General features: G+C 41.7%; 2 protein-coding genes across 2 annotated transcripts in view; both read left to right on the plus strand.

The window, feature by feature from the left end:
- The first annotated feature begins 13,039 nt into the window (after nucleotides 1–13,039).
- On the plus strand, nucleotides 13,040–13,970 carry LOC134375451 (ferritin heavy chain-like). Its single transcript, XM_063093884.1, has one exon. It carries the CDS (start codon nucleotides 13,266–13,268, stop codon nucleotides 13,815–13,817), a length of 552 nt encoding a protein of 183 aa, XP_062949954.1. The 5' UTR covers nucleotides 13,040–13,265; the 3' UTR covers nucleotides 13,818–13,970.
- Nucleotides 13,971–20,607: 6,637 nt separating this feature from the next.
- Nucleotides 20,608–27,315, plus strand: part of LOC134376194 (serine-protein kinase ATM-like) — a 35,947-nt gene continuing 29,239 nt past the window's right edge. Inside the window, exons 1-5 of the mRNA XM_063094833.1 lie at nucleotides 20,608–20,840; nucleotides 22,364–22,466; nucleotides 23,014–23,162; nucleotides 24,506–24,610; nucleotides 25,966–26,085. Coding sequence (XP_062950903.1) covers nucleotides 20,608–20,840; nucleotides 22,364–22,466; nucleotides 23,014–23,162; nucleotides 24,506–24,610; nucleotides 25,966–26,085 — 710 coding nt within the window. The remainder of the gene's footprint in view (nucleotides 20,841–22,363; nucleotides 22,467–23,013; nucleotides 23,163–24,505; nucleotides 24,611–25,965; nucleotides 26,086–27,315) is intronic.

The raw sequence follows: 27,315 nt of genomic DNA on the forward strand, positions 1-27,315 counted from the left end.
AGTCATCCCATCTGGATCTTTGGACTTCCTCTCTACCACCCCATGGCCCACTCCTGATGTCCATGATCCTGCTGTGGTCTCTAGTTGTTGCAGAGACCATGCCTACCTATAGCACCCTATGTCACTCCCCCTAGGACCCTTCCAGTCTCCTGGCCTGCCTCCAATCTTCTGCCACTCTCCTGGAGTCCTCAGGGCCTTCTCAAGCCACCCTACACCCTGGCATGCCACATGGCCTACCTGACATGCCTCTCTGGTGCCAGGATGGTCTCTCCCTGGAGCATGCTCTGAAAAGCAGGGCACAGACCACTCTATTTGGAAATACCCCTAAACATGTCAGGTGTTGCACAGTCACTGTCCATGAACTCTGTGAAGGCAGGGACTATGCTGATCTTACTCAGCACTGAGTCTCACCACTCAGCATGAATAGTGAATGGATGAATACAAGGGAAGTGTGATGGTTTGAACGTGTCCCCCAAAGTTCATGTGCTGGAAACTTAATCCCCAATGCAACAGTGTTGGAAGGAGGGGCCTAATAAGAGGTGATTAGGTCACACGGGCTCTGACCTCACAAATGACTTAATGTCATTATTGCAAGAATGGGTTAATTATCCCATAGTAAGAGTGGGTTTATTATAAAAGCGAGTTCAGCTCTTTCTCTCACCCTCTCACTTTCTGCCATGGGATGATGCAGCCAGAAGGCCATTACAAGATGCTCTTAGACTTCCCAGCCTCCAGAACCATGAGCCAAATAAACTTCTACTATTTATAAATTACCCACTCTGGGGTATTCTATTATAGCAACAAAAAGACAGGAAGGATGCAGCAGATCCAGGTGGGAAACATGAGCTAAGTCTAAGGTACCTAAAGTGTTTGTCCCTATTTGATACTGATCATCCTTTCTTATGCATTATTCTCACAAATCATGCACCGTAGTTTGTGACACTTAGCTAGTGGTTGATCAAAATTTCCAGCTGAAAATTGAAGTATTTCTTTCCTTGTACATAACCTATTCTACCAAAGGCAGAAATGGAAGAGTAAACCAAGCAAACTTGAGGGAGAAAGAGTAACAAGGCCTAGAATGACATATACTTCAAAATGTACTTGGAAGTTTGTTAAATGAATAATGGAATAAAAACCACAAGACTACTTCAGTCACAAGGAGTCTGATATTCCATGCAAAAAAGGGGGGGGAGGGGGAATTTACCGAAAGAGAAAACACAAACAGCAGCTTCTCCACTTTAAGATTTTTTGAGGTGGCAGCAATGGATAGAAGAGAGTTTTCTCAGAAAACTCCAGCAATCAATGTCTCAGAGTAGAAGGCTTGAGTCCTAGAACTTTTACAATCTGATGATCAATCGGAAAAAGTAGATAATAAATATGCATCCTAGGCACTGCTTAGACAAAATGAATAACTTCTTCTCACAGGCAAGTGTTTACTGTCTTTTGCAGGATGACTATTTTCTAGCACCCCTCACAATACCAAGTTGTTGTTATGTAAGCCACAACACCTTAAGGTGAAATTATTTACTTTTAATAATAGAAAAGTTATTTTTGACTGCAAAGAAACCATAAATCTGGCCTGTTTTGCTTCCTTTCATTTGTTTAAACAGCCATCTGGCAAGATTATTCAACACAGTGCAGACGGACTATTTCTCAGTACAAATCAAATATTTCTGTTTAAAAGTTGATGCTGTGTGTAAGGCTGAGCTGTATTTTTTTTCATGTTCTTCTCTTTGCTTTTTATAGCCAAATAAACAAAAGATTTGACTTAGAACTTCTCGTACTTCTATATCCACCACATGAAGACAAAGTAGTAGAACTGCTTCCACAAGCCACGTTTCAGATTCAGCGCCATAATTTTGGAGAAACAAGAACTGACTGTAAATACTTCTGCCTTCTAGGAGAGAGGGATAATTCTTCTCAAGGCAGACAGGTTTTTAGGAAAACACTTCAGAGAGCTCTGACAGTTCTTTTTTTAGTGGAAAGAAAAGAGGCCCTTTGGGCATAGCCTGAATAGCCAATTTTTCTGCAAAATCAACTAATGGAATTCGGACAGTCAGGCAGGGGCAGGGGGGAGGATAAGGGACCTGGGACTAGGAAAGGAAGCAGGGAGATTTGAGTAGAGTGCAGTGCTGTACCACAGAACTTTCTGTGATGATGGAAATGTTCCACATCTGTACTATACAACAGGGCAGCCACTGGCCACATGAAATGAGCATTTGAAATGGGACTGATGTGATTGGAAAACTGAATTTTTAACTTTATTTAATTTAAACTAATTTAAATTAAAATGACTACGTATGGCGAGGGGCTACCCTATTGGCCAGTGCAGAATAAGGACCTTTCGCATGAATCCTGCCCCCTCCCCAAACTTGGGCCACAGCAGCAGGGAGAGGCCTGAGGAAAGCAGACAGCGCCTGAGAATCTCCGTGGTAGGGAAGCCGAAGGACTTCCAATAGGTCAATTTTCAGTTGTGGCCTGCTCTGTGTTTCCCCTCTGCTGTCCACAAACCCTCAGTAAATGTCTCCTATGCAAAGGTTCATCTCAGCTTGCTGGGACTACCACTCTGTGCCTGAAGTCCGGGTGTAATTGCTAATAGTCCCCGCTTCACCCTCAGACGTGTCCCCTTTGGACAATATATCACATTGACTCCCTACTTAATGCAAACAGCCTCATTTTCATGGCACTGTGGGGACTGAGGGACAGGAATGTAAATAGAAGCTCAGCTTCTCTGTCCCCTCTCCACAGCAGCCTTGTACAGGAGGTGGGTGGGGAAGTAGATGTGAGACCAAACAGTCTTTCCCCAAGAAAATGTGAGGAGGAGGGGGTGGAATAGGTAGAGAGATAGTTACAAAAGGGGGAAGAAAAATAAAGCTTTTCTGGAATTTTCATGCATTACCAAGCAAAATTGGACAGATTAAATGTCTTTCCACTTCCCTGTGCTTGATAATACTTTTATGCAGAACATTCTATAGCACAACACCTGTAAAATTCTTCAGGGCATAAAATAATCTTAGATTTCCATAAGGATAGAATAAAACTAAACCAGCCCATCTGCAAAAAATTAAAACCAAAAAGTCCTTTAGCCTGAGCTTTAACTAAAATATACTGGACATCGATTGCTGATTTTAGATCCAACGTTCTGTTTGTTCATGTATGTTTTTAAAATCCTGTATGAGGAAGAACATTTTGTGATTTCTCACTTAGCATATTAGTAAATGAAAACTAGACATTTTTACAACACCCATCCTAAAGCCACCATACATATGAAACATTTGAAGAATAATCCACTTTATTTCCAGGCATTTGAAAGACATAGCTTTGCCCTTTTTTTTTTTTTTTCTAAAGATGACCAGTAAGGGGATCTTAACCCTTGACTTGGTGTTATCAGCACCACACTCTCGCGAGTGAACCACGGGCCGGCCCCTGCACCAAGTTTTGCCCTTTTATGGCCCGAACAAATCAATGCCTAGCATACATCTCACAGGCCATCTAGATATCCCCGAGATGATGGCAACAAGAGTTGGTTGGCAGAGTGATTAAGAGGGTGGGCTGTGAGGTCAGACTCCCAATTTTGAATTCTGGTTCTGCCAACTTAGTTAAGTTCTTACCTGGAAAATGGGGATAACTTTGTAATTACCTCAGAGGGCTGTATGAGGAATCACTCTGATAGTCTGAATAAAGGACTTAGCACAGTTCCTGGCAAATAATATGTGTTCAATAAGTGCTAACTATGATGCTGATGATGCCAACAATGACAATGAAAATGATGATGACAATGATGATGGTGGTGATTAGTTGGTAGGGAGAGAGAGAGAGGAAAATTTGGGAATTTAAATATAACCTTGAAGAGAAGTAACAAAGGAATACTTTATAAAGTGGGTCCTGATTGACGGTTCACTTTTGCTACTTTACAATAATAAACCTCGGGAGCCATTCATTCATTCATCATTCCCCCTTTCATGATTGTGACAAAATTCTTCCTAAGTGTTGTCTGTCTAATAGAATGTGAATTCCTGAGGAAAGAGATAGATTGACACATATTTGTAGCCTAGCCACTAGCACAGTACTTGAAATATGGAAGGTAATAAACAAATATTTATTGAGATCAGTTATGCAACAATTATTGACTGAACACCTGCTGTGTGACCAGCACTGACTGTGCTAATGCTAAGGACATAGGCTTGGCTCACCGGAGGAGGTCAACAGAGGAAACAGTTGATCACACAAAGCCAGAATAGCCTCTTTTATGGGTAGGAAGAGAAGAAATCTTTTTTCTTTTTTTTTTGCCTGTCACATATAAATAAATCCAAAACTTACTTCCTGCAGTGTCCACTCTTGGTAGTCTAAGGCTCAGCTGGGTACACTTACAGAATCCAGGAAGTCTCACCTGGCAGTGGCTTTGCTTGAGGAGTGGAGCAGGAAACGGCACACCAGCAGGGAGCTCGCAGGAGACCAGGGGCTAGTGTGAAGGGTCTGAGCCTCAGGTCAGAGAGGAAGGCCAGAGGACACCAGGTGGGTGCGAGGGCCACCCTGGCCCCCACACACCAGGATCCATTTCTACTGTAGTAGTCCCTTCTGGGGCCACAGCTTCCAGGTCTCAGCAAGGGGAGTGGCCATTAACAGTCACTGTGCTCAAAAAGCCCAAAGCAGTGCCTTCTCACCACACAGTTATAATCATTCATGGTCCTCTCAGTCTGCACCACAGGCAGTGCTGCCTGGTAGCACAGCTAGCATGCACTTCCGGCAGGTTTCCAGGCAACAGGGGCTAGAAAGTTAGCTCAAGATCAGTTTTTTTCATAGAGAAGGAAAAATGCTTTGTTAACCTTTTACTCACACATCCCCATTTCTGACTCCTCTGAGCTCCCCAAATCTCATTAGAAATCGCCAGTGAGAGGTCTCCAATGTACCCTAAACTCAGGTTGTATGAGATGCACATAGTTCTCTCCTCCCTTCCTGCCTGGACACCTTATGTTCCCTGTTTTCATTAACACAATCATCATCCATCCCATATCCCTTACATGGAATTCTTCCACGGCTTTCTATTCCAAACTCCTGAGCATGGTATCAGGGCTCTTCAGAATCTAAACATGGTCTGTTTCCAGCCTCTTGCACACACACAACCACCCTTTAGACACAGACTATCTGCCATCATCGTTAGGTCTTTGTTCAGACCTGGAATATCCTTCCTCTGATGGCATCTGGCCAACCAAGGCCTTCAAACTCTTGAAAAACCAACTCAAGCATTACCTCTGGGAAACCACAAATTAATCCCCAGTACTAACTAATCGCTCCTTCTGTCTTCTCCCACAGCACATTGAGGCCTCCATTGCAGCACTGCCCACATGGCTGTGGTCCCCATTACCTACAGAGATGCTGCAGGGAAGGAACCGTGCCTTATCCGTGTTGTTTCCCGAGAAACTTGCACTATGCACATGGATGCATCTGTTCACACAGTGTACCCTCTAAGTCCACTGGCTTGAATACAAATGGTAGCATTGAAGTTGCACCTGAAGACACTGATGGAACTTCTGAGGGCAAACAAGGAGAAAAAGGCCCAGAGGCAAGAAAGTGAGGGAACATTTGGGAAACAGTCTATTTGATGACACACAGGTCCTCGGCAGGAATAGACATTCCAGATTCACTGTGATCTTGTCTCAACCTAAGAAACTTAGCCTTTATTCAGTAGGAAATGGTCATAACTCACTGTTAGAACTATGGAAGGACTTGAAAAGAGTTTGAGAGACAATCAAGTCTCCAGGTAGGATTATTTCTAAATGACAAAATGCATAGATCTTTTGGAAACAAAAAGAGGTTTATCAAATTATATAAAAGCTAAACAAAGTATATAGTGTAAAATGTACTAAGAATTTTGTATGTGATTCTGACTATCCTAACACACAATCTTTAAAATAAAGTATATATAATTATATATATATATAGTCTATTCTATATTCAGTTATACATATAATTGTCAGGAGTATAGAGTATGGAACCACTAGACTTATATGAATGTCATCTTTGGCTTCTGAGGATCCCTTCATGCCCCATTTTTACAGAGCACCTAGTCCTTAATAAAGAAATTAGGAAGACCTGACAATCCAAAGGCATAGCTCACCATTAAATGACAAATGAGAAAATCTGGGACAACCCACAAGTCAAAATACTGCAAGAATTTGCAGTCAAGTTCAAGCATCAGAGGCTAAGAAAAATACTAGACAATTTTTTGGAAATGAGCAAAACAAATTTTCAACGTGATACAACCCTTCCTTCCTCCTTGCCCCATCTTGCCAGGAACAGGCTAGCCAGTCAATCCCAAAATGGTTATTAAACACCTAGTGTGTTAATAGGTACTTTCACTGACACTGTGAAGCAAAGGGGAAAAGAAAAAATAAAGTTCCTGCATTGGAGAAATATGTCTCACTGAGGAAATAACATAGGAAAAGTTAAGCCATAAGATACAGGAAGACTTCCAAGATGCAGTGTTGAACAAAACAAGCAAGGCATAGACTATTGTCTATATATTTTGCTCCCATCTGTATAAAATTTGTACATGTGCCTATATAGGCATGTTGTGCGTGGTTATTTTTTGAATGATATACAAAAAAATCATTGCTGGTGGAGAGTGGGTCTGGTATGGGGGTCAGAAAGACATTTTTAATCATACACCATCTTGTAGTTTGTTTACCATGTGTATGTGTTTCTTCAATCTTTCTTTATTGTAAATACAACAAACAAAAGTTAAGCAACACTATGGGCAGGACATAATTGCACACCAAGTGCACAAGTGAGAGAGCAACATTTATTGATAACCTTCTATGGACGGGCCAAGCATAAGTCCCGACCCCCTCCCAGTCACTACCACCCTGCAGGTGTGGCTACGATGCCTCTGGCCCCTGGAAACCAGCCTGAAGCCTCACCTCCTGCTGTTCTGCCACCTCAGTCAAACCCGCAGTTGGCTCTGTCTCCGAGCTTTTTCTAGCATATGGAATGCAGCCAAATTTGGATGGTTTCCTAGGGAGGGTAAACAGGGTTTTGGAGATTGAGTTAAAACAACCAGACTCCTTTTTAGCAAGCCAATGGGATCAATCCAGGGCTTGTAAAGTACTTCCTAAATCAGTTTTACTTCCTTTGATTGCTTCTTTCATCTTGAAAACTAAAACAAACACACCCTTCCCAACTTAGATATGCTGCTTGAAGAACTATTTACCCCATGTGGAAGCCAAGCATGCATAGCTTCCGTTGTGTTGATGGAAGGAAGTACTTTCTACTAATGTCATTTTTAAATAAAACAAATGAAATGTGATTTCTATGTATATATTTTTATCAAACCCTTGTCAAATACTGCCCTCTTGTGGACTATTCAGTATATCTGTCATATCCAGTCTAGAAAACGAAATCTTAAGATCCTGTGTTTTAATAGAGAACGAAATAAATACATGCATATCTTTTGAAATTAAATATTCACCACGCAGCAATCATTTCGACTACCTCTATCTTTCACAAAATTTTGACATTATTTAGTGGTGAGTTTGAAAAAATTGACTTTTGTCATCATTTCCTTAAATATTTCAAATATGTACCTTGCTGGGAAAGTTTTACTGTAACACGCAATTATATGTAGTAGTCTGTTTTCCCAAGCAGACTTGAGTTGACGTCACAGACAGCCCAACAATTTTTTAAAATGTATACTATTTCATAAAAGTTACTTCTAGAACTGCCTGGATATGCACAATAATTTTTAAGTCATTTATCAGAAACTCTTTTCTGCTTTTTAATATTGTTAAAGCAGAGCAACTTTTACTATATAAGGGCATTTCAGCAAGAAAGCAGTAGGGGCACCCGGGTTTGGTGTCCTCCTCTGGACATACTGGCAGCCACTTAGAAATCTCTTTCACCTTTTGCCTCATTGCCTGGAAGTCATTCATCACTTAGTTTAATACAACTGGGGAGCCAAACACATGCAGACTGCCAAGTTCTCTAAACTTTAAAAATTATCCTTTCCAGCCCGGTCATACAGGTCATTTGTATTTACAGTACACTTTGTCCAGAATGCTTTGCCCACACCTTCACAGAGCGATTCTTAACCCTATTTGTTACCTGCATGCAAGGGCTGGGGGAAGAGAGGCCCAGGGGGTGAGCATCCTTCCGCACCTGGGGCAGAATCCCTGCATCCGTCTCCAGCTCGCCTTCCCCGAGCCTCATCCCCAGACGGCTTTGACATCACACCCATGCAAGATGGGAGAAGAACACATCGGAAACCTCAACGGGCGTGCGTTTTCCACCGCGGGCCCTGCTCCAGCCACCTTTGCAAGCTGCGGTGCCCGCGTCCTGCTGCCCGGAACGGCAAGGAGGTCCCCGACGTCCCCGCAGCGGGCACAGCGCTCGTCCCCGGCGCCGGCGGCGCCCTCCTAGGCCCGCCCACCGGATCCTCAGGGACCTCCCTCCGCAGGAGGCGCTGTCAAGGTGAGGACACAGCAGAGCCCAGCCAGTTCCCCAAGGTGACCTTATATCCAGCTCAGCCACCGGCTACCACTCCAGATTCAGCGTTACGGCCCCTTTCTGCGCACCTTATGTCCCCTGTGCTCCTTATGTCCCACATTTAAAATGACAAACGCATACGTAAATACTATACTAAGAAACCATTTGTTTGAAAAGCGTGATTGTAACATCCAAGAGGGAAAGCAGAAATAACCTAGATACAATTAAAATTCCCATAGCATAGCGCTTTGGGGGAGATTTGGGGATGGACACACGCCAGGCCACCACCCCACCTCCCCAATGTAACGCTCCTGTTCATGCAAAGTGCCTGTTATTATCACCTCTGCTGTAAAACACTCTCTCTCTCAACTTACAATTATCACCCCTTTCATCTTTGCTGTGGGTTTTCTCTTTGATCCAGAGTTATGTGTGACTTGTCCCGGTGACTGCCTGCAGACTCTTCAGCTGATATTTCTGCCACACTTTTTTAATCTTTTCCAAATACTGTTCCTTCTCCTGCTCACTTTTTCTTGTTGGGAGAAATATCCAGGCTGCATTTGAAACCAGTTTATTTTAAACACTAACACTTATGAGAAGACAGCGTGGTCTTTTAAAAATTTAATGGATAAAGCAATGCCTTGCATAGGTTTTCCTTAAACCAGGAAGAGAAGAGCAGAGAGGGCGAGAGAGGAGATGGGGAGAGAGGGAGGGAAGAAATGGGAGGGCGGGCGGAGAGAGATGGGGAAAGAACTTGTTTCTTGTCAGGCCACATAGGAGTAAAAGCAGAAACCCAGCTCCCTTCCTCCACAATTTGTGGACCAGCTATGTAAATTGCAGGTCCTAGAACAAAATGAAAATGAGGGGCCCTTTGTTCAAAATTATTAAGAATTTCAAGTGATGAACAGCAGAGCATTAAACCAAGCACAACCCCTTCTGAATACAGGGCCTTTTGACTGCACCGCACTAGTCCCGCCCCTGTGAAGCCAGCCCTGCGTCCTATCATAAATCAGAACAGCAGCCTTGCTGTGCTAGCTGCCACTGTGGACATGGTCAGCCCCTGCTAAGGTAACCAATTTGTCCTGGTTTGCCCAAGACTATCCCAGATTTAACCTGTGAAAAATCTCAAGTCCGAGGTATCCCCTTAGTCCCTGGCAAATTGGGACAGTTGGGCACCACTGTCTTCTGTGTAGACCAATCCTTGTGACAAAACTGTCCTCTGATTTTTCTACTGGTCTTAATCTCTTCATCTCAGAACCAGCAGTGATTTAGGCCAAATCTGTTTTGATTATTTCATGGTTGTGCACTGGCATTTAAATAATCTCCCAGGTGATTCTCCCAAGTTTCTCCACTCTGTCTCCCCAAATGCTATCTGTGGGTTTCACGTGTCTCCTCCATCAGGTCCTGCTTCACCTTGGGCCCCCCCTCACTGTGCTGCTGGTCACCTCCTGGCCCCCCACACATGTATTCCTCTCATAGGATCCAGCTTCTCTTTATGGGACCTGAGGGAAAGGAATCCAAGAGAGCACTTGACTGCCCAGTCTTTCTGTCTCTCCAAGATCTCTACACCTGGCTATCAAGACTGACTTTCTTTTACTGAAGGACTGGGGACATTTTAAAAGGGAAACACAAGTAAGAAGAAAAAAATGTTAAGTTTTGGGAGTCATCTGCTCATAGACTATAATGGAAATTGAGGTCTAAGATTTGGGGGATGTCAACAATTAAAAGCTCCATAGCAACAGAAGAGAACCAAGATGGTGAAATAGATGGCCCCCAGCATCACTCTCTCCCACAATCGACCAACTCACAACTATTAAAAAGAAAAGACAGCAAAGCTGGGACCGCTAGAGCTCAGGGGAAAAGGAGGAGAGACCCATGGAGTGCATGAAGGCGGGAGATGACACGATGAGAGAAAGAAAGGACTGCTCTGACTGTTTTGAACCCTGGCTGCTTCCAGGCTGAGGCTGCTGAGCACATGGAGCAGGAGCTGGCAAAAGCTGCTGCTGTGCCCTTCATATGAAGTTGCTTGGAGGCTGCAGGGAAGAAGAGGGACTTGGTGGCCCCCAGTCCAGCATGACCACTGACAGGATTCCTGTGGACCCACATAGGAGTGAGGGGCCACAGACAACAGAAAAAAAGGAGCCACTCAGAGGCCAGAGAATCACTGCAAGGGACAGGAACATGGCCCGTCCTAAGGGAAGTGTTTGGAGAGCAGGAGGTGGGGGAGATGCACCACCAGGGAAACATTGGGACACAGCATGGACAGCTGATCTGCCCTCCAATCACCACACGCCCACTCAGTGGGCCTGGTCAGGAATACACATCTGCAGGGGTGCAGTTTGCTGAAAAGACTCAGGCCCAGACCAGTTTCCACACAACGCAGGTGTACCAGATCTCACAAGACCCAGAAGTACATACAAGGTCAACAACTAAAACCTGAGTTGCACAAAAAGCCTTCCCCAGAGAATCAGAAGTGAAGCAGCTATTTAGCTCAACCACAAGGCTCAAATGCTAGTTCCTACAGGAAGATCCCCCATTTTAGACGTAACCAAAAGATAGCAAATTAGTTCCAGTACAGAGTTTAAGTGGTGGGAACAGTGAATAATCCAACACAGAACTGAAAGAAAAAACAAAATACCCACAGATCAGAGACAAAGTTCCGATATTAACCTGTAAAGAAAGGTCTAACACCACCAAGGAAACCTATAAAACCTAGAAGAGCCACACCCCACCAATACCCACATCCAGTCCAGTGACAACCAAGTCTCTGCAGAAGCCCTCCAGGGTCCTGAGCTGAGATGTGGGGTGCTGAGGGCCTCAGCCACATGCCCCCACCCTCCACAACCAGGCCAGCAAAGGAGCCAGCTGTGGGCCAGCCGTGCTCCACAATCCCCAATCAGTCCCCCTCCTACTGCTCCACAACATCTTAGAATGTAAAAAAAATAATAATAATTAATTTTTTAAAAAGCTACATAGCAATGATCTGCTGATCAAAGAAACTGTGAAGGATTATCCAGAGAGGTTACAGGAAACCCACAGGAGAATGGACTCCTAGAAGCCAAAAAATAGAGGATGGAATTTATCAGCGACTGACCTGCCCACTCCACTCTTTTGTCAAGTGACCCTTGCCTGTTATAACTTACTCTGGTGACTTCTTCTTTCCCTCAGTCATGAAATACACAGAACAGTAACTATGATACTTCAAATTTCATGTGAAGCTCAAGCTATTACCTTTTGATATGAGTAGGTATTCAGATTTCTCTATAACAAAACAGAGGCTCATAAAGGCTAGCAGTCTATGAACTGCTCAAAAGATAGAGCGCCTCATATCTCACAAATACTAAATCAAAAAGGTCTGTGTGCTAAGATGCCCTGGGTCATTGCAGTGAATCAAATGGGCCCTGAAGAAGGTCTTAAATATTTGTGAGAAACAAGGCGACATCTGTCAGGCACTGTACAAACTCTCTCACTAAGTTATTTGGACCTAACTACTTAATAACCTGAAATGTTATGTATATTTTTGGGGCTAGGGCCCATGAATAAATTACTGAGTGACTATAGCCATGAACTGAGAAAGTTTGGTTGAAAGAGGTAAATGATTGACCCCAGCAGACCAATCACTCTCTCTGTTCCTCCTACTTGCCATCACTGCAGCTGTCAGCCTAAAAATATGACACTCCAAGAACACAGATATTTTTTCCTTATTACAGCTCTAAGGGAATTATTCCTGTTTAGAAATTATAAACAACCTATGGGTTCAGTGAAATTAGGATTTACAATAGAAGCAATCTAGATAGCATACTAAATTAAAATATTTCATTTCAAACCCATGACAAATATGAAAAAATCTAATTTATATTAAGAATATTTTCAGGTTTTATTTCCTTTGCTTTCATCCAAGCACTTCGGGGTTTTTAAAACAAGCAAACAAATAAAACCATGAGGTTAAAATCATAGGCTTGTCCTGTTCGTGTCAATTAAATTTGATCAATTCTACGGCCAAAGAGCAAATTTCTAATTCCAGTTTTATACCTGTACTTGTCAGAATAGTCTTGGTTATGTTTCAGTGTGTTCCAAAAAGGCAAACTCTAAAATATCAGTGACTTAACTCAAAAAAGCTTTCTTCCTCACTTACATAGTCTGATGTGGTCTAGATGTCTCTTCCACTGTGTACCTACATCAGCTGAAACACCTGGTCTCCAAGATCCTGAGTCAGGGAAAGGAGGAGATGCTGGAAACATAGTAGCTCTTAATTGCCCCAGCCCAGAAATAACACAGGTTACTGCCACTCACAGCCCATTGGCCAGAACTTGACACATGGCCACAAACTCTCTGCATGGGATGCTGGGAAACATAGAGAACATGAAGATTTGGTGAATGTTGTCTCTGCCACAATCCACTTGGTTATAGTGACATCAAGTGAAGATATGAATTTAGTAATTCACTTATTCACTTATTGAAAAATATTTTCGAGGACCTATTATGTGTCGGGTATTGTGATTACATTATAGTAAGGAATGACAGACAATTAACAAGCTTGCAAAGGCCAGACCTCCTTCTCCGCCGAGAGTCGTCGTGGTTTCCTGCTTCAACAGCGCTTGGACGGCACCCGGCGCTCGTCACCCACCCCGGCCGGCCGCTCAGAGCCAGCCCTCCGCCACCTCTTCACAGCGCCCTCGGATCGCCCCAAGGGCCCCGCCGCCGCTCCAGCGCCGCGCAGCCGCCGCCGCCGCCGCCGCCGCCGCCGCCGCCGCCGCCGCCGCCCCGTCCTCTTCTCAGCCGCCGCCATGACGACCGTGACCGCCTCGCAGGTGCGCCAGAACTACCACCACGACTCGGAGGCCGCCATCAACCGCCAGATCAACATGGAGCTGTACGCCTCCTACGTCTACCTGTCCATGTCTTTCTACTTTGACCGCGATGATGTGGCTTTGAAGAACTTTTCCAAATACTTTCTTCACCAGTCTCATGAGGAGAGGGAACATGCTGAGAAACTGATGAAGCTGCAAAACCAACGAGGTGGCCAAATCTTCCTTCAGGATATCAAGACACCAGACTATGACGACTGGGAGAGCGGCCTGAATGCAATGGAGTGTGCGTTACACTTGGAAAAAAGCGTGAATCAGTTGCTACTGGAGCTGCACAAACTAGCCACTGAGAAAAATGACCCCCACTTATGTGACTTCATTGAGACTCATTACCTGCATGAGCAGGTGAAGTCCATCAAAGAACTGGGTGATCATGTAACCAACCTGCGCAAGATGGGAGCCCCTGAATCTGGCATGGCAGAATATCTCTTTGACAAGCACACCCTGGGAGAGAGTGATAAGGAGAGCTAAGCCTCAGGCTAACTTCCCCAGAGCCATGGGATGACTTCCCTGGTCACCAACGCAGTGCATGCATGTTGGGGTTTCCTTTTTAACCTTTTCCATAATTTGTACCAAAACATCCACTTAAGTTCTTTCATTTGTATCATTCCTTCAAATAAAGAAATTTGGTTCCCCCCCCCCCAAAAAAAACAAGCTAGCAAATAAGAGCTGACTGGTTAGCTCAGTTGGTTAGAATACAGTGTTATAAAACCAAGGCCAGGGATTTAAATCCCTGTACCAGCCAACCACCAAAATAACCCCCAAAAGATGGTATATTAGTGTATTATTAGTCCATTTCTGTTGCTTATAACAAAATGCCTGGAACTAGGTACTTCGTAAGAAAATGAAATTTATTGCTTATAGTTTCAGAGGCTGGAAGTCCAAAGTCCAGGGAACACATCTGGTGAAAGCTTTCTTTGGTAGTGACTTCAGTAACAGCAAAGTATCAAATTACAAAAGTCAGGGAGCAGAGAGGAAGACTCCCCTCTCTCTTTTAAAGCCCTCAGAACTATGTCCCCAACCACCATTTTTAATCCATTCAATGCAGCATGGTCCTAAAATCCAATCACCTCTTCAAGACCCCACCTTTCAATTACCATAACAGGATTTTCAACCCTCTTTACACTGTCGCACAGGGGAATAAGTTTTGGGGGAGACATTCAACTCAAGGCATTCCACCCCAGCCCCCCAAAACACATACAAATACATTCATTTCATCCCCCAAATCTTGGTTCAACTCAAAACTCCAAAATTCAAACTCCCAACTGTGAAATCGAAACAAGTTATCTATTGCCAAGATGCAATAGTGGGACAAACACAGGGTACGTATTGCCATTGCCAAAGAGAGAAATAGGCCCAAAAAAAGGGGTAACAGGTCTCAAACAAGTCTGAAATCCAGCTGGGCCGGTATTAATTCTCAAAGCTAGTGAATCAGGTACCTTGACTCCATGTTCCATGTCCTCTGCTTGCTGGTGTTGGGGTTGGGTCCCCAAGTTCTTGAGCAGCTCTGCTCCTATGGCTTTCCTGGTCTCAGGTGATGCTTCAGCTCTCACAGGCTGATGTTACACGCTGGTCACTCCACCGGTCTGGGGTCTCCATGGCAGTCCCACCCTCATGGTCCCACTGGGCATGGTGCTGTTGGGGTTTTTCTGCTGCAACTCCAACGCCATGTTTCCACTCAGCATTGCTCTAGTGAAGGCTATGCAGATAGCCTGCAACAGATCTCCTCCTGGGTCCTCAGGTTTTCCCATACATCCTCTGATATTAGGGTGGAAGCTCCCAAGCCTCCACAGCTCTGGCATTCTGCCAGGCTGAAGACTTCACACCATGTGGATGCTGCCAAGGCTTCCAGCTTATATCTTCCAAAGTTGTGGGTCCAGCCACACCTGGGCCAATTTAGCCACAGCTGGAGCAGCCAAAGCAGCTGGGGTGCTGGTGCTGGAAGCAGCTTCCTGAAGTGGCCCTGGGCAGTGAGTCTGTGGGGGGTGCCTCAGGACTGCTCCACAAGACCATTCTGTCTCCCTTTGGGCCTGAAATGGAAGGGTTGGCCCCAGAGGCTTCTACAATGCCTTCAGGGCCTTTTTCTCCTTCTGATAATCCCTTTCTATTGTACTAATCTTCTTAGTGTCATAGCGTTTTTCTTCTGAAAATACTCTCTGCTTCTCTACCACATGGCCAGGCTGCAAATTTTCCAAATTTTTATGCTCTGCTTCCGTTTTAAATTCTGGCTTTATGTCATGCCTTTGCTGCCATAACTCAGCATAAGCTGTTCCAAGTAGCCATGCAGCTTCCTAAATGCTTTGCTGCTTAGACAACTCTTCCATCAAATACTCTAGTTCACAACTCTTAAGTTCCAACTTCCACAAAGTTCTAGGGCACAGACACAATGCAGCCAAGTTCCTCGCCAGTTCATAGCAAGGTTGATCTTTGCCCCAGTTTCAAAAAAGCTCCTTCGCATTTCTATCTGAGACCTTCTCCGAATGGCCTTTACAGTCCATATTTCTATCAGTACTCTCGTCACTACCATTTAACCAATCTCTAAAACATTCCAAACTTTCCTTGGTTTTCTTGTCTTCTAAACTTTCACTAGCATGTAGGCTTTTTCTAGCCTGTTCCTCCAAATTCCTCCAGCCTCTTCTCAACACCCAGTTCCAAAGCTGCTTCCACATTTTTGAGTATTTGTCATAAGCAACACTCCACTTCTCTGGTAACAATTTGCTGTATTAGTCTGTTTCTGTTGTTTATAACAAAATATCTGGAACTGGGTACTTCGTAAGAAAACAAAATTTATTGCTTACAGCTTCAGAGGCTGGAAGTCCAAAGTCCTGGGAACACATCTGGTAAAGGCTTTCTTTGATGGTGACTTCAGTGACAGCAGGGCATCACATTACAAAAATGGCAGAGTAAAGAAAAAGAAAGACTCTCCTCCTCTCCTCTTTTAAAGCACTCAGAACCACGCCTTTGACCACCATTTTTAATCTACTCACTATGGCAAGATCCTACAAACTAATCGCCTCTTCAAGGCCTCACCTTTCAATTATCATAATAGGATTTCCCACCCTCTTTACACAGTGGGGACTAAGTTTTGGGGGGACATTCAACCCAAGGCAGATAGCAAATAAATGAGCTAGAAAACAATGACAGATTGTGGTGTGAGCTCTTCATTAATTCATTCAACATGGCCTCTCTGCTGTAGTGACATTGTCTAATTTTAGATTCTATGTGGATGCTGATGAATCAAGTGTAAGACTATTTGCTAGTAACCATACCTCCTCTCTTCTGTAATTAGACCTCAATGTTGGAATTCTATCAAATTTTATTTATTAACATACAAAATTTTAAAAAATCTTTTAAATTAAAAATTTTAAATTAATTTAAAAAATAATATGTACACAATAATCTCATCCCAAGAACAGGAATATGGAAGTCCATGCATTAACATGCTAACAATTAATATGCCTGGGGTTTGAGATTATAAATAATTTTCCTTTTTTTTTCATTTATGGCAATTCACATATATTTTCCAATTCATCTGCAAGAAATATTGCTTGATAATATAATACTGAAAAATAAAATGTATAAATACTCTGTATGGGTTAAAAAGCTAAATAATGCATGGGTAATATAAATTATCCCGGGAGAACAAAGGTGTAATTTTTTAGGTTTGCTATAGGGAGAGTAAGAAGGCAGCCAAATTTGGAACATGTGGGGGTGATCTCACAGTTAGGATTGTTTTTCTCTTGTGGGATGGAAAAGGTGGGCTTTCTTGGAAGAGACAAAAAAAAAAAAAGGAGGTAATAGTGTGATGCTCTTTGGAAAGGGAATGTGGCACTCTTCTGGGAGAAATCTGGGAGGCTTTCCTACCTCTAAATTCTCACTGTATAAAACCAACAGCCCTTCAGGAGGGATTGTGCCACTTACCTGGGTAACAATGCAATGCAGGGTGAGACCTAGAGATGTTGGAAATCAGCCTGCTTCATGGAGTTCCAGGAGCATGGGGGAGCTCCATTTGCTTTGGCCCAAGCAATAAGCACCAGAAAGCACTGAATGAGCACAGAGTCACTAGTGAAGTACATGAACATGGGAAAATGGCAAAGGCTGCCTGGGCATTAAAGCAATAATACCTATCATAATAATGATGATGCACAGTTATGGAGTCTTAATAGAATGCCAGGGAATGTGCTACATGTATTATTTGCATTATCTCATTCAATGTGTTGTGTGTAGATTCATTCACATGTGTGCTATATATTTTATCATTTTCATATCTTGATGTACCCTGTGCTAGCATACTCGAAAGAAATGTCATGGGAGGGAGAAGAACACTTCAAGGTTCAGGCAGGTGACAATTCTCATGGGCAAAGAAGGGTCCTAGGAAGCATGGGCAGGGAGCCCATGTGGCAAGTGATGCAGAGGTTATATTAATAATACATATATAAAATGATTTACTATTTCTGGATGGGAAAAAGTTCTGGGTGGGAAAGAATTCTTTTACACACTCAGGAGTTCTCCACTGAATGCTAAATGAAGAGTAAAGAATTAGAATCATAAAAGAAGGCAAGTGGGGAATGATCCAGAACATGGCAATTTATCCTTGCTCTTTTTGTTGCATTCCACTAAGCACCTGTTCAATTCCAATCCCATCTTGGGGCACAATTCTGGGATAATGGAAACATCTCCTTTAAGCCAAAAATGAGGGAAGAGAAAACTCCCCTCCAAAGGGCTGTTTCTGTAGGAACAGGAAAATAGAGTATATTTCAAAGGACAGTCAAAAAGCTGCCCACAATCAAACGTATTAATAATTCTGCAGCAGAAAAAATAATCAAACTAAATGGAAAAAATAAAAGCAAAAACAGTCTCATGTCAGTTCGGCCAGGTTTTGTGAATTCTTTGCAGAGTACCTACCCACATCTGAAATTCTCTAATTCTTCAGAGTTCTGGCTCTTTCGTCATCCCTTTGACTGCATTATTAGTCTAGCATGTCCCTTCAACACTTCCAAATAACCCATGTACTTCAGCCACACTCTAATATTTTCTTTTTTAAGAAAACTTAAAAAGAATTCTTTTTTTAAACTTCAGTTTTCAAAGTTTGAGGATTTGGGAACTGCAATTAAGGGATCAAAATAAAGATCTGTAATTAAAATTTTTACACCTTGGGGCCTGCCTGGGGACCCGAGGCAAGGAGAAGGGAACAGACCTCTCTCCCACAACCAGACACACTGAGCCAGCGCTTCAGGGCCCGCCTGGGGAACCAGGGCAAGAAGAAGGGGACTGGACCTCTCTCATACAACCAGGGACACCGTGCCAGGACCTCGGTGCCCACCCGGCCCAGAGGCATGCAGAAGGGGACTGGACCCTCCTCCCACACCAGGCACAAAACACCAGCACCTTGGGGCCCACCTGGGTACCTGAGGCATGGAAAAAGGTACCAGACCCTCCTCCCACAACCAGGCACATGGGTGCCAGCATCTTGGGGCCTGCCCAGGGACCAGAGGCATGGAGAAGGGGACCAAACACACCCCAAAACCAGGCATACCACCAGTGCCAAGGAGCATGCCAAAAACAGCACCCCCACGTGGGTGGCCCACCACAGCCACCACAATAACCATGGCTGCTGCAAAAGCGGCTAGATGGCACAGCCACCACGCAGATGGTCCACCAAACACTGGAGTGCATTCACATAAGAAGAGTCACCAGCAGAGACAAAGAAAAGAAGAGGGTGTCTCTTTCCACAAAACCCATTTCAGAGTGACAGAAGAAGCATCTGCTTGCTCTATGATAATATTGGGGGACCTGATCACATCTCTCAGCATTGGACAGATCATCTAGGTAACAAGTTAACAGAGTAACCATTATTCTCTCAGAAGGAGAGAAGAAATCTAGGGCAATTCGAGGGGGGTGGGGAAGGGAATGGGGAAGGGGAGAGGTTGGACAAGGGGCATAAAGAATAATTATGATTTGTAACAATATATATGCTAGCAATGATTTAATCAACATATCTCAATGTTCAACCCCAAAAATGTATAATCGATTTTGATTCAATAAATAAAATAAATTAAAAAAAAATTTTTTTTAAATAAAATTTTTACAATGTATATGTACTTTTTAAATAAAAATATTAATAACTTATAAACAATATTTGTAAAACTAAAGAACAGGTAAAACCTAGTTTCTGGCTATCCGGTAGCCACACGCTCTAATTGTCTTTTGTGTAGATTATAAACAAGCTTCAGTCCTTTCATTTAAGTTCTTTCTTCTACTTGTTTTCTGGAAAACACCCTGTTCACCTATTTTTCCTTCCTGTTCCCTCTGAGATGACTGGAGTCGCACTGGAGTGTACAGATGCCTTAGCCCAGGCCTGTCCTATGCCTGATTCTCTGTCCTTACTTCTATTAGGAGCCACACACTCACGGTGACTCCCTACTCTTTGTTCCTGAACTGTAACAGGCATTTAATGGATTTTTGACAGGTTTATGTATCCAAAAAATTCGCTTACTCTTTAAAAAAAATTTTTTTGCTTCCTCTTTTCACCTGCAATAGTTTACCTTATGCCCCGTTCCTCACCTGTCCTTAAGTCCCATCAACAGCCATATTCTAAATTTCAGACTACCCTTGAAATGTTTCTGTGCCCTTTTTATCAATAATATTTTTCCCTCTAAATATGTGATTTAATTATTCTTTTACTTCTCACATGGTTTCTCAGATTCCGTCAAAACTCATTCCTGGGATCACCCTCACTCTGAAGTAGTAATGACCAAATACATTGAAGCAAAAGTGTCAGCCTTGGGGATCAGAAAGAAGCTGCTACCCCTGTGTGTGCCTCCCTGGGCTTGAGAGTCACAGAAAAGTAGCCATCTGGGGTCTGCTGTGGGGAGGTTTGTCCAGGGCTTCCTCCCAAGGCTTTGCCCTGCTCAGCTGAACAACCACCTCTGAATTTGTCTACTCCAGGCACACGGGGGTTGTCAGAGGGATCCTCACCGACAATTTCCCACCAAGGCTTAAGGGGGAGAGGGGTTCAACTTGCCAACTGAAACAAGTTTAGGGATTTAAGATAAGGTACAGCAGCAAATAGCAGAACATTTTTCTGGAAGTCTGTGCTTTTATGGACAAAACCAAGTGAGAAGTTTTGCATGAGCAACATGCTTAGGCCTTAGTTTCCTCAAGGACAAAATGGTCTTTGGGAGGCCATCCACATTAAAATTATGTAATGCTTACGAGTTCTAGCTCTTCTGTGGTCTGTTTGGCTACATGGTAGTCTAGCATGCCCTCAACTATTCCAGGTGACCCCTGTACTTCACCCACACTTTATAATGATCTTCTCTTAAGACAAAGGCCCAGGGAACAGAAATTTCTAAAGCTACATCTGGTGTTTTCTTCCTTAAAAGGAACCTCCTTCCGTCCATCCATTGGGACTTCCCAACAAGTAGTGTCAGAGTCGGAGAAGAATGAAAAGGGCACCATGTGTGGGGGTGGGAATGGCAGCTGGCGGAGGGGGTTTGGAGCCTAGACAGAGGGGGAGGGTGTCCACTCAGGGGGATGGAGGCAGCGTGGGAGGTCAGAGGACCGATGAGAGGAGGAGATGTCCATGCTAGGGAGGAGGGAGCAGAGGTGATAGGAGGTTGGTTACACATGAGGAAATTGATCAAATACATAAATATATTAAGGATAATGAAACCAGGTTGAACCCTATGATGTTGTGAATATCAGTGTGACCGTATGGTTTTTGACAGATAGAAGATAAATAGGTAGACGATAGGTAGATAGATAGATATGTTTAGATACAGAAAGAAGTATGTATATTACTAGACAAAGACTTTAAATTTAAAAAAAAGAAAGAAATGAATATGCTGGGTGTGTGTGTGTGTGTGTATCCCTAGCTCTGGCCTAGGAGAAATGAGCACAGCCCAATAGCAATGAGCACATCTAGCACCCAGATCTTGTTTTAAAATACCATTCACCCCCAAAATAAATCAGGGTCTCTTGCAGAAGTGGCTGACTCCAAGGCTGCAGTAGGAGAAATACAGGGTGACCTGGAATATCTTGTTGATCCATAAATCAAGGAAATGCTTGAGGAATGATGAGGCCATGTCAAAAGGACACAGGAGCCAGCTTGAAGAGGCCCTCAGTGGCCAACTCTGAGACAATTTGAATATCAAAATAAATAACGATAGTAACAAATTATAACCCATTGAATGAAATAAATAAGAAACCATGAATCCCTATTGACATAAATAAATTCAAAATGTGATGAGGAACAGGATATTTACATAGTTTCAATACCTCCTCACAAAATGCTTATTAACTAAACACCGATTAACTACAAATGATAGAAAAGTAACTTGACAGTGAAGGAGCCTGGCAGACACCACCTTACAGCAAGCGATCAAGTGAACACGGTAAATGGGACAAGTGAAAATCGTGCACTGGATGGTAGGATGCAATGAGAAAAACTCAGCTTCACTTCTGCAAGAATAAAATAACTGTGTTCTTCAAAAGTAGCAAAGGCATGAAAGTCAAGGAAAAACTGTGGAAGTGTTCCAGGTGGAAGGAAACAAGAGATATGAATTAAATGCAATACTTGATTCCAAACTGGGTCTTTTTACTCTAAAAGACAATTGACAAAACTTAAATGGGTCTGAGGATGAGAGGGCAGAAATGTATCCAGCAGAAATGTATCGATGTCAGTTTCTCGCCTTTGGTAGGAGAATGTCCTTGTTTACAGGAAATAAACAAGGAAGTAATCAGCAGTGATGAGCATTAGGTTGGCAATTTACTCTCAAATGGTTAAGGAAAATGAGTTTTTTTCTGTAATTGCAACTTGCTTCAAAATAAAATTTGTTTTAAAAAGAAAGAAACTTGCATTAACTGAGATAAACTGGGAATGTCTCTGGTGCTCAAAATCTAAAGTGGCTAACACCATAGATTGCATTTTTCTGGATAACGGTGTAGTGATTCTGTTTATGAAGGAGTTACATGCATGTAGAACCCAAAGGCATTTTTACAATCTTTTCTTATAGACTACGAACTTCCCCCCATGAAGCTATGTGGGGGAAAGCCCTAGTAACATATGACCTTGAGACAACAATCTCCTCATCAATTCGACAAGCAGGAATAATTCAGGTACAATTTTTTTTCCTGCTGTGGTAAAGCCTCATTAGTGTAGTGCTGAGATTATTTCAGTGGAATACTTATACAGCTAGATAAACTCTAGAGATGAGACTGGAAGTTACCTGTTTTTCAGGCATTGGGCTAAAAACTCAGGAAGACAGAGGAAAGTCAGACAGATCATTGACCTAAAAGATAGTGTGGATCTGTTGATCTTAATCTTGTCAGCTAAATGTGTCTTGAGTATATACAGTGTGCCAGATAATGTACTTACTGCTTCACGTGGAAAATCTCATGAAAACTATTTCTCATAGTTTGCATTGGAGTTGGTCCCAGAAGCTATCATTTCTAGTACTGACTAATGCTCATTAGCTTCCATCAAATATTAGAAACTTTTGAGCTCCGTCTGTGTGTCATACTAAACAATATTTTGGGATTTTAAGCAATATTGTGAGCTAAAATTTTTTAATGTTAATCTTTAAGTTTTAGTGGCTTCTGTTTTGCTAGTTTTCTGTTGATATCTTTGATTACTTTTTTTTTTTTTTTAATAACTCTTGTTTAGGCTTTGCAGAATTTGGGACTCTGCCATATTCTTTCTGTCTATTTAAAAGGATTAGATCATGAAAATAAAGAATGCTGTGCTGAACTACAGGAACTTTATTACCAAGCAGCATGGAGGAATATGCAGTGGGATCACTGCAGTTCTGTCAAGTAAGAAGAAATCTGAGTTTTGTTAACCCCTTCCCTAAACAGCAACTGTTTTTATATTGTTTTACGAATGTAACAGGAGCTGTGTTTTTTATGTTTTGTAGATGTGCAAGCTACAGATATGTCTAAATGCTTAAATAAGATAGCAGTAAGCAGTGAACACATCTCCACCCCCACCCCCAAATATTTTTGAAAATGGAAATATAAAAAGTATTTTCCTTTGATAATCTTCTATCTGTTGGACTGAGGAATTCAAAGAAAAGTTTAGGTATTCTTTCCACTCCCTGCTACAAACAGTCAGATAGCACTTTTATTGGCTGGATGGTACACAAAGGACTGCTTATCTTTATGACATTTTCTTTTATTAAAAAAATACAGGTAACTCAGTTACCCAAGAAGATAACATTTATAACCTGCATGTAAGATCACCATGTTTTCTGAATGAAAAGCCAAACATCTAATCTAATAAAGGATTTCATATATATGTGAAGTCTTTTGATGATATAAACACTAAAAAATTAAATCATGTTTAATTGTACATTTAATTGTATTCATAGAAAAAATTTTTCATTACTAAAGTGCCTTTCAGATTTAAAACTATACAATTGCTATGAAATTAGAGATAGGTGCTCTTATACAGTAAAATGTTTTAAAAATAAGCTGGTTCCTGCTTGCCTGTATAAATCAACATATACTGTTCTTCCCCTTGCCTGTTTTATTTCAGTCACACAGGCCTCTGTGTTTTTTGATGAGGTCAAGCTGTTCCTAGGCTTTAGATGTATATTCTGTTTTTTCTCCAGTTACCATGTAGATGGCTTCTTTTCACTGAGACTCTAGTTTAATAACATCATATCTTCAGAGAGACCTTTCTTGACTACCCTTTCTAAAGCAGCCACCCATTCTGTTCTGTTACCCTATTTTAATTTTTCACATGTCCCTTGTCACTGTCTGATATTTTTCTTATTTTTTTGTTTATCTTCTGCAAATCAGAACGTAAATTCTGTGAGAGTGGGGGCCTGATCTGACTTTGTCCATTAATGGATCCCCTTCATCAAGAACCTGGTACCTAGTGCCTTACACATAATAGGTGTTCATTGAATAAATAAATGAAAATATAGCATATTTGGAACCAGGCAAAATATCTGAGAAAATTACTTTTTTCCTGCTTGAAGAACTTAAATTCTTTCTGACTCCTACCAAAATTTCTAGAAATGCATTTTTTTAAGTGGAGAAATCTTAATTTTAGTTTAAAAGTTTAGTCCCTTGGTGAACTTATTTATACATGTGCATCTTAGGATTCTCTGTTTTTAAATGAATTTTTTTCTTTTATTTTTAAAATCTCACAGCAAAGAAATAGAAGGAACCAGTTACCACGAATCATTGTTTAATGCTCTGCAATCTCTAAGAGACAAAGAATTCTCCACATTTTATGAAAGTCTCAAATATGCCAGGTATTACAAAAAGACAAAGTTATTGTATTGTATTTTTTTTAACTTTTATTTTGTCGATCTACATTGTGGTTGATTATTGTTGCCCTTTACCAAAACCTCCCTCCCTCCTCCCTCTCCTCCCTCTGCCCCAACAATGTCCTTTCTGTTTGCTTGTCGTATGAACTTCAAGTAATTGTGGTTGTTATATCTTCTCCCCCCCCCGTTTTGTGTGTGTGTGTGTGTGTGAATTTATATATTAATTTTTAGCTCCCACCAATAAGTGAGAACATGTGGTATTTCTCTTTCTGTGCCTGACTCATTTCACTTAATATAATTCTCTCAAGGTCCATCCATGTTGTTGCAAATGGCAGTATTTCATTCGTCTTTATAGCTGAGCAGTATTCCATTGTGTAGATGTACCACATTTTCCGTATCCACTCATCCGATGATGGACATTTGGGCTGGTTCCAACTCTTGGCTATTGTAAAGAGTGCTGCAATGAACATTGGGGAACAGGTATACCTTCGACTTGATGATTTCCATAAAGTTACTGTATTTTATCATATAATGTCATGGCTTCTTTTCAAAACTTGAGGAATAATTTCAACGTAAGGATTGCATTGATGAAGGGATAAAGATTGCCTATGGCCAGGCATTGACATCTCATGCTGTGCCCTCTCTTCAGAAAAAATTCTCTTCGGATCCCAAATCAGTTCTTTACCCTGAGCCCTCAAGAAAGTCTTGGCAATTCCCACTCCTCTGTTCACTTCCTGTATAACTATCCTGAGAATTTTAATCTTGTCTCCTCTAGTGGTTATATGGCATTTACCGCTCTTAGTGTTAGTGTTCTAATTTATAAAATGGTGCCTAATGATCAGTACTTAACAGGCTTGTTTTGAGACACAAATGAGAGTGATGCACGAGGAAGTACTTAACTATAACAGGCTAAACAAATGTAACATATTTTTGTTTAACAGTATTTAGTGACCTAATAAATCCTCTATTTATTACAGAAATAATATTTGCTACTATTTATGTGCTCATTATATGCTGGCCACTTTGTTAGACTCTTTCCATATGTGTTCTCAAATCTTCGAAATAACTGTGGAGGTAAAAAATCTTAGGCTTAGAGAAGTTCAGTGATAGGCCCAAAGTTACACAGTCATAAGTGGCAGAACTGGGATTTAGATCTAGGTCTGTGTGATTCCAAGGCTTATTTTGTTTCCACTGATATTTTGTATTCACTGTTCTTGTGAATATTAGTATTAGATCAGTAAAAAAGTCTATGATGAGAACTCTTTAACAACAAATTTGAACTATTATCTCCCTGAAAACCTCTTTTTTGTTTTCAAAGTGCCTTTTCTTTTTGCCACTAGAGTAAAAGAAGTGGAAGAGTTGTGTAAGGGTAGCCTCGAGTCTGTGTATTCACTCTACCCCACACTTAGCAGATTGCAGGCCATCGGAGAGCTGGAGAACATTGGGGAGCTTTTCTCAAGGTAGGTGATTCATATGCCTTATTAATTCTAAAGTGCAACTTTTCTGTTACCAATAGTGACTTTAAAAAATAAAAACTATATAGAGACTAGTTGTGGGTGTGTTTCCTTCCCTTTATCAAGATATAAATTGATTAGCCTAGTGAACTGTGCTTTTCTTAAAATAAACATTTTCAAAAATATTCCTTGTAAAAATTCAGATTTTTAAAATTCACCTTAATTGTGCTTTCTTCTTTACAGCTTTTTCCCTGTTCTACCCCAGCTAAAATTGCTTCCTCATGTTTTTTCATAACATGTTTTACTCCATTCTGTTTTAGCACTACATTGCACTAGTGTCATTTTACGTGTACTCTGCCACACTAAACTAGAAGCTCCCTAGAAGTGGGGACCATTCTTTTATGCCCAGTGTTTTTTACTGGTGACCAATATTTGGTAAACATTCAGTGGACAGTGAATGTCAGTTAATTTGGAATAGGTGTTAGGGGAGATTGCCTCTTATAATGGTGAGAAGGAAGTGATCCAGGAATATTGGAAAATGAGATTAGTATGGTTATTTCAGATACTGTGAAGCTAAATTCTAATCTTATCACCCTGATAAAGTCAAAAAGTCTTTAGGCCTCTGTTTCTTCATTTCTAAAATGAGGGATTTATATTTGATGGTCTCTTAACGCCCCTGTTAGCCCTGCCACTCCGAATCATTGTTTTTATTATAAGAAGAAAGAAAGAGGGTATAAATTACTAAGATCGCCATACCTTTATGCACAAATAAAGCTTGGAATATGTTTTGGAAATAGAAAAGAGAAGGAAATTTTAGAGCTTTTTAAAAAAATATTTATTTGTTTATTTGTTTATTTATTTATTTATTTATTTATTATTTTTTAAATTTTATTTTGTCGATATACATTGTGGCTGATAATTGCTCCCCATCACCAAAACCTCCCTCCCTTCTCCCTCCCCCTCTCCCCCCCAACAATGTCCTTTCTGTTTGCTTGTCGTATCAACTTCAAGTAATTGTGTTTCAGAATTGCATAGCAGAAGACAAAGACATTAATGTGGCGTTTCTTAGGTAAAGAATAAAGTAACAAAACCTCTTTCTTCTTTCATTAATAAGTACATTGGCAGTTCCTACTGCCAGAAATCCAGGAACTTTTCCACTGAAAGAAAGATTTCTTCACTAAGAAAAGAACAGAGTACCTTAAGAAACCTCTAAAAAGTAGTACTGACTCTCTGGCA

The sequence above is a fragment of the Cynocephalus volans genome, chromosome 4, assembly GCF_027409185.1.
Source record: "Cynocephalus volans isolate mCynVol1 chromosome 4, mCynVol1.pri, whole genome shotgun sequence".
In the NCBI taxonomy this organism is placed as follows: Eukaryota; Metazoa; Chordata; class Mammalia; order Dermoptera; family Cynocephalidae; genus Cynocephalus; species Cynocephalus volans.

Bases quoted from the DNA above. Each gene is read 5' to 3' on its own strand.
- LOC134375451 (XM_063093884.1), top strand. From the start codon at position 13,266: ATGACGACCGTGACCGCCTCGCAGGTGCGCCAGAACTACCACCACGAC.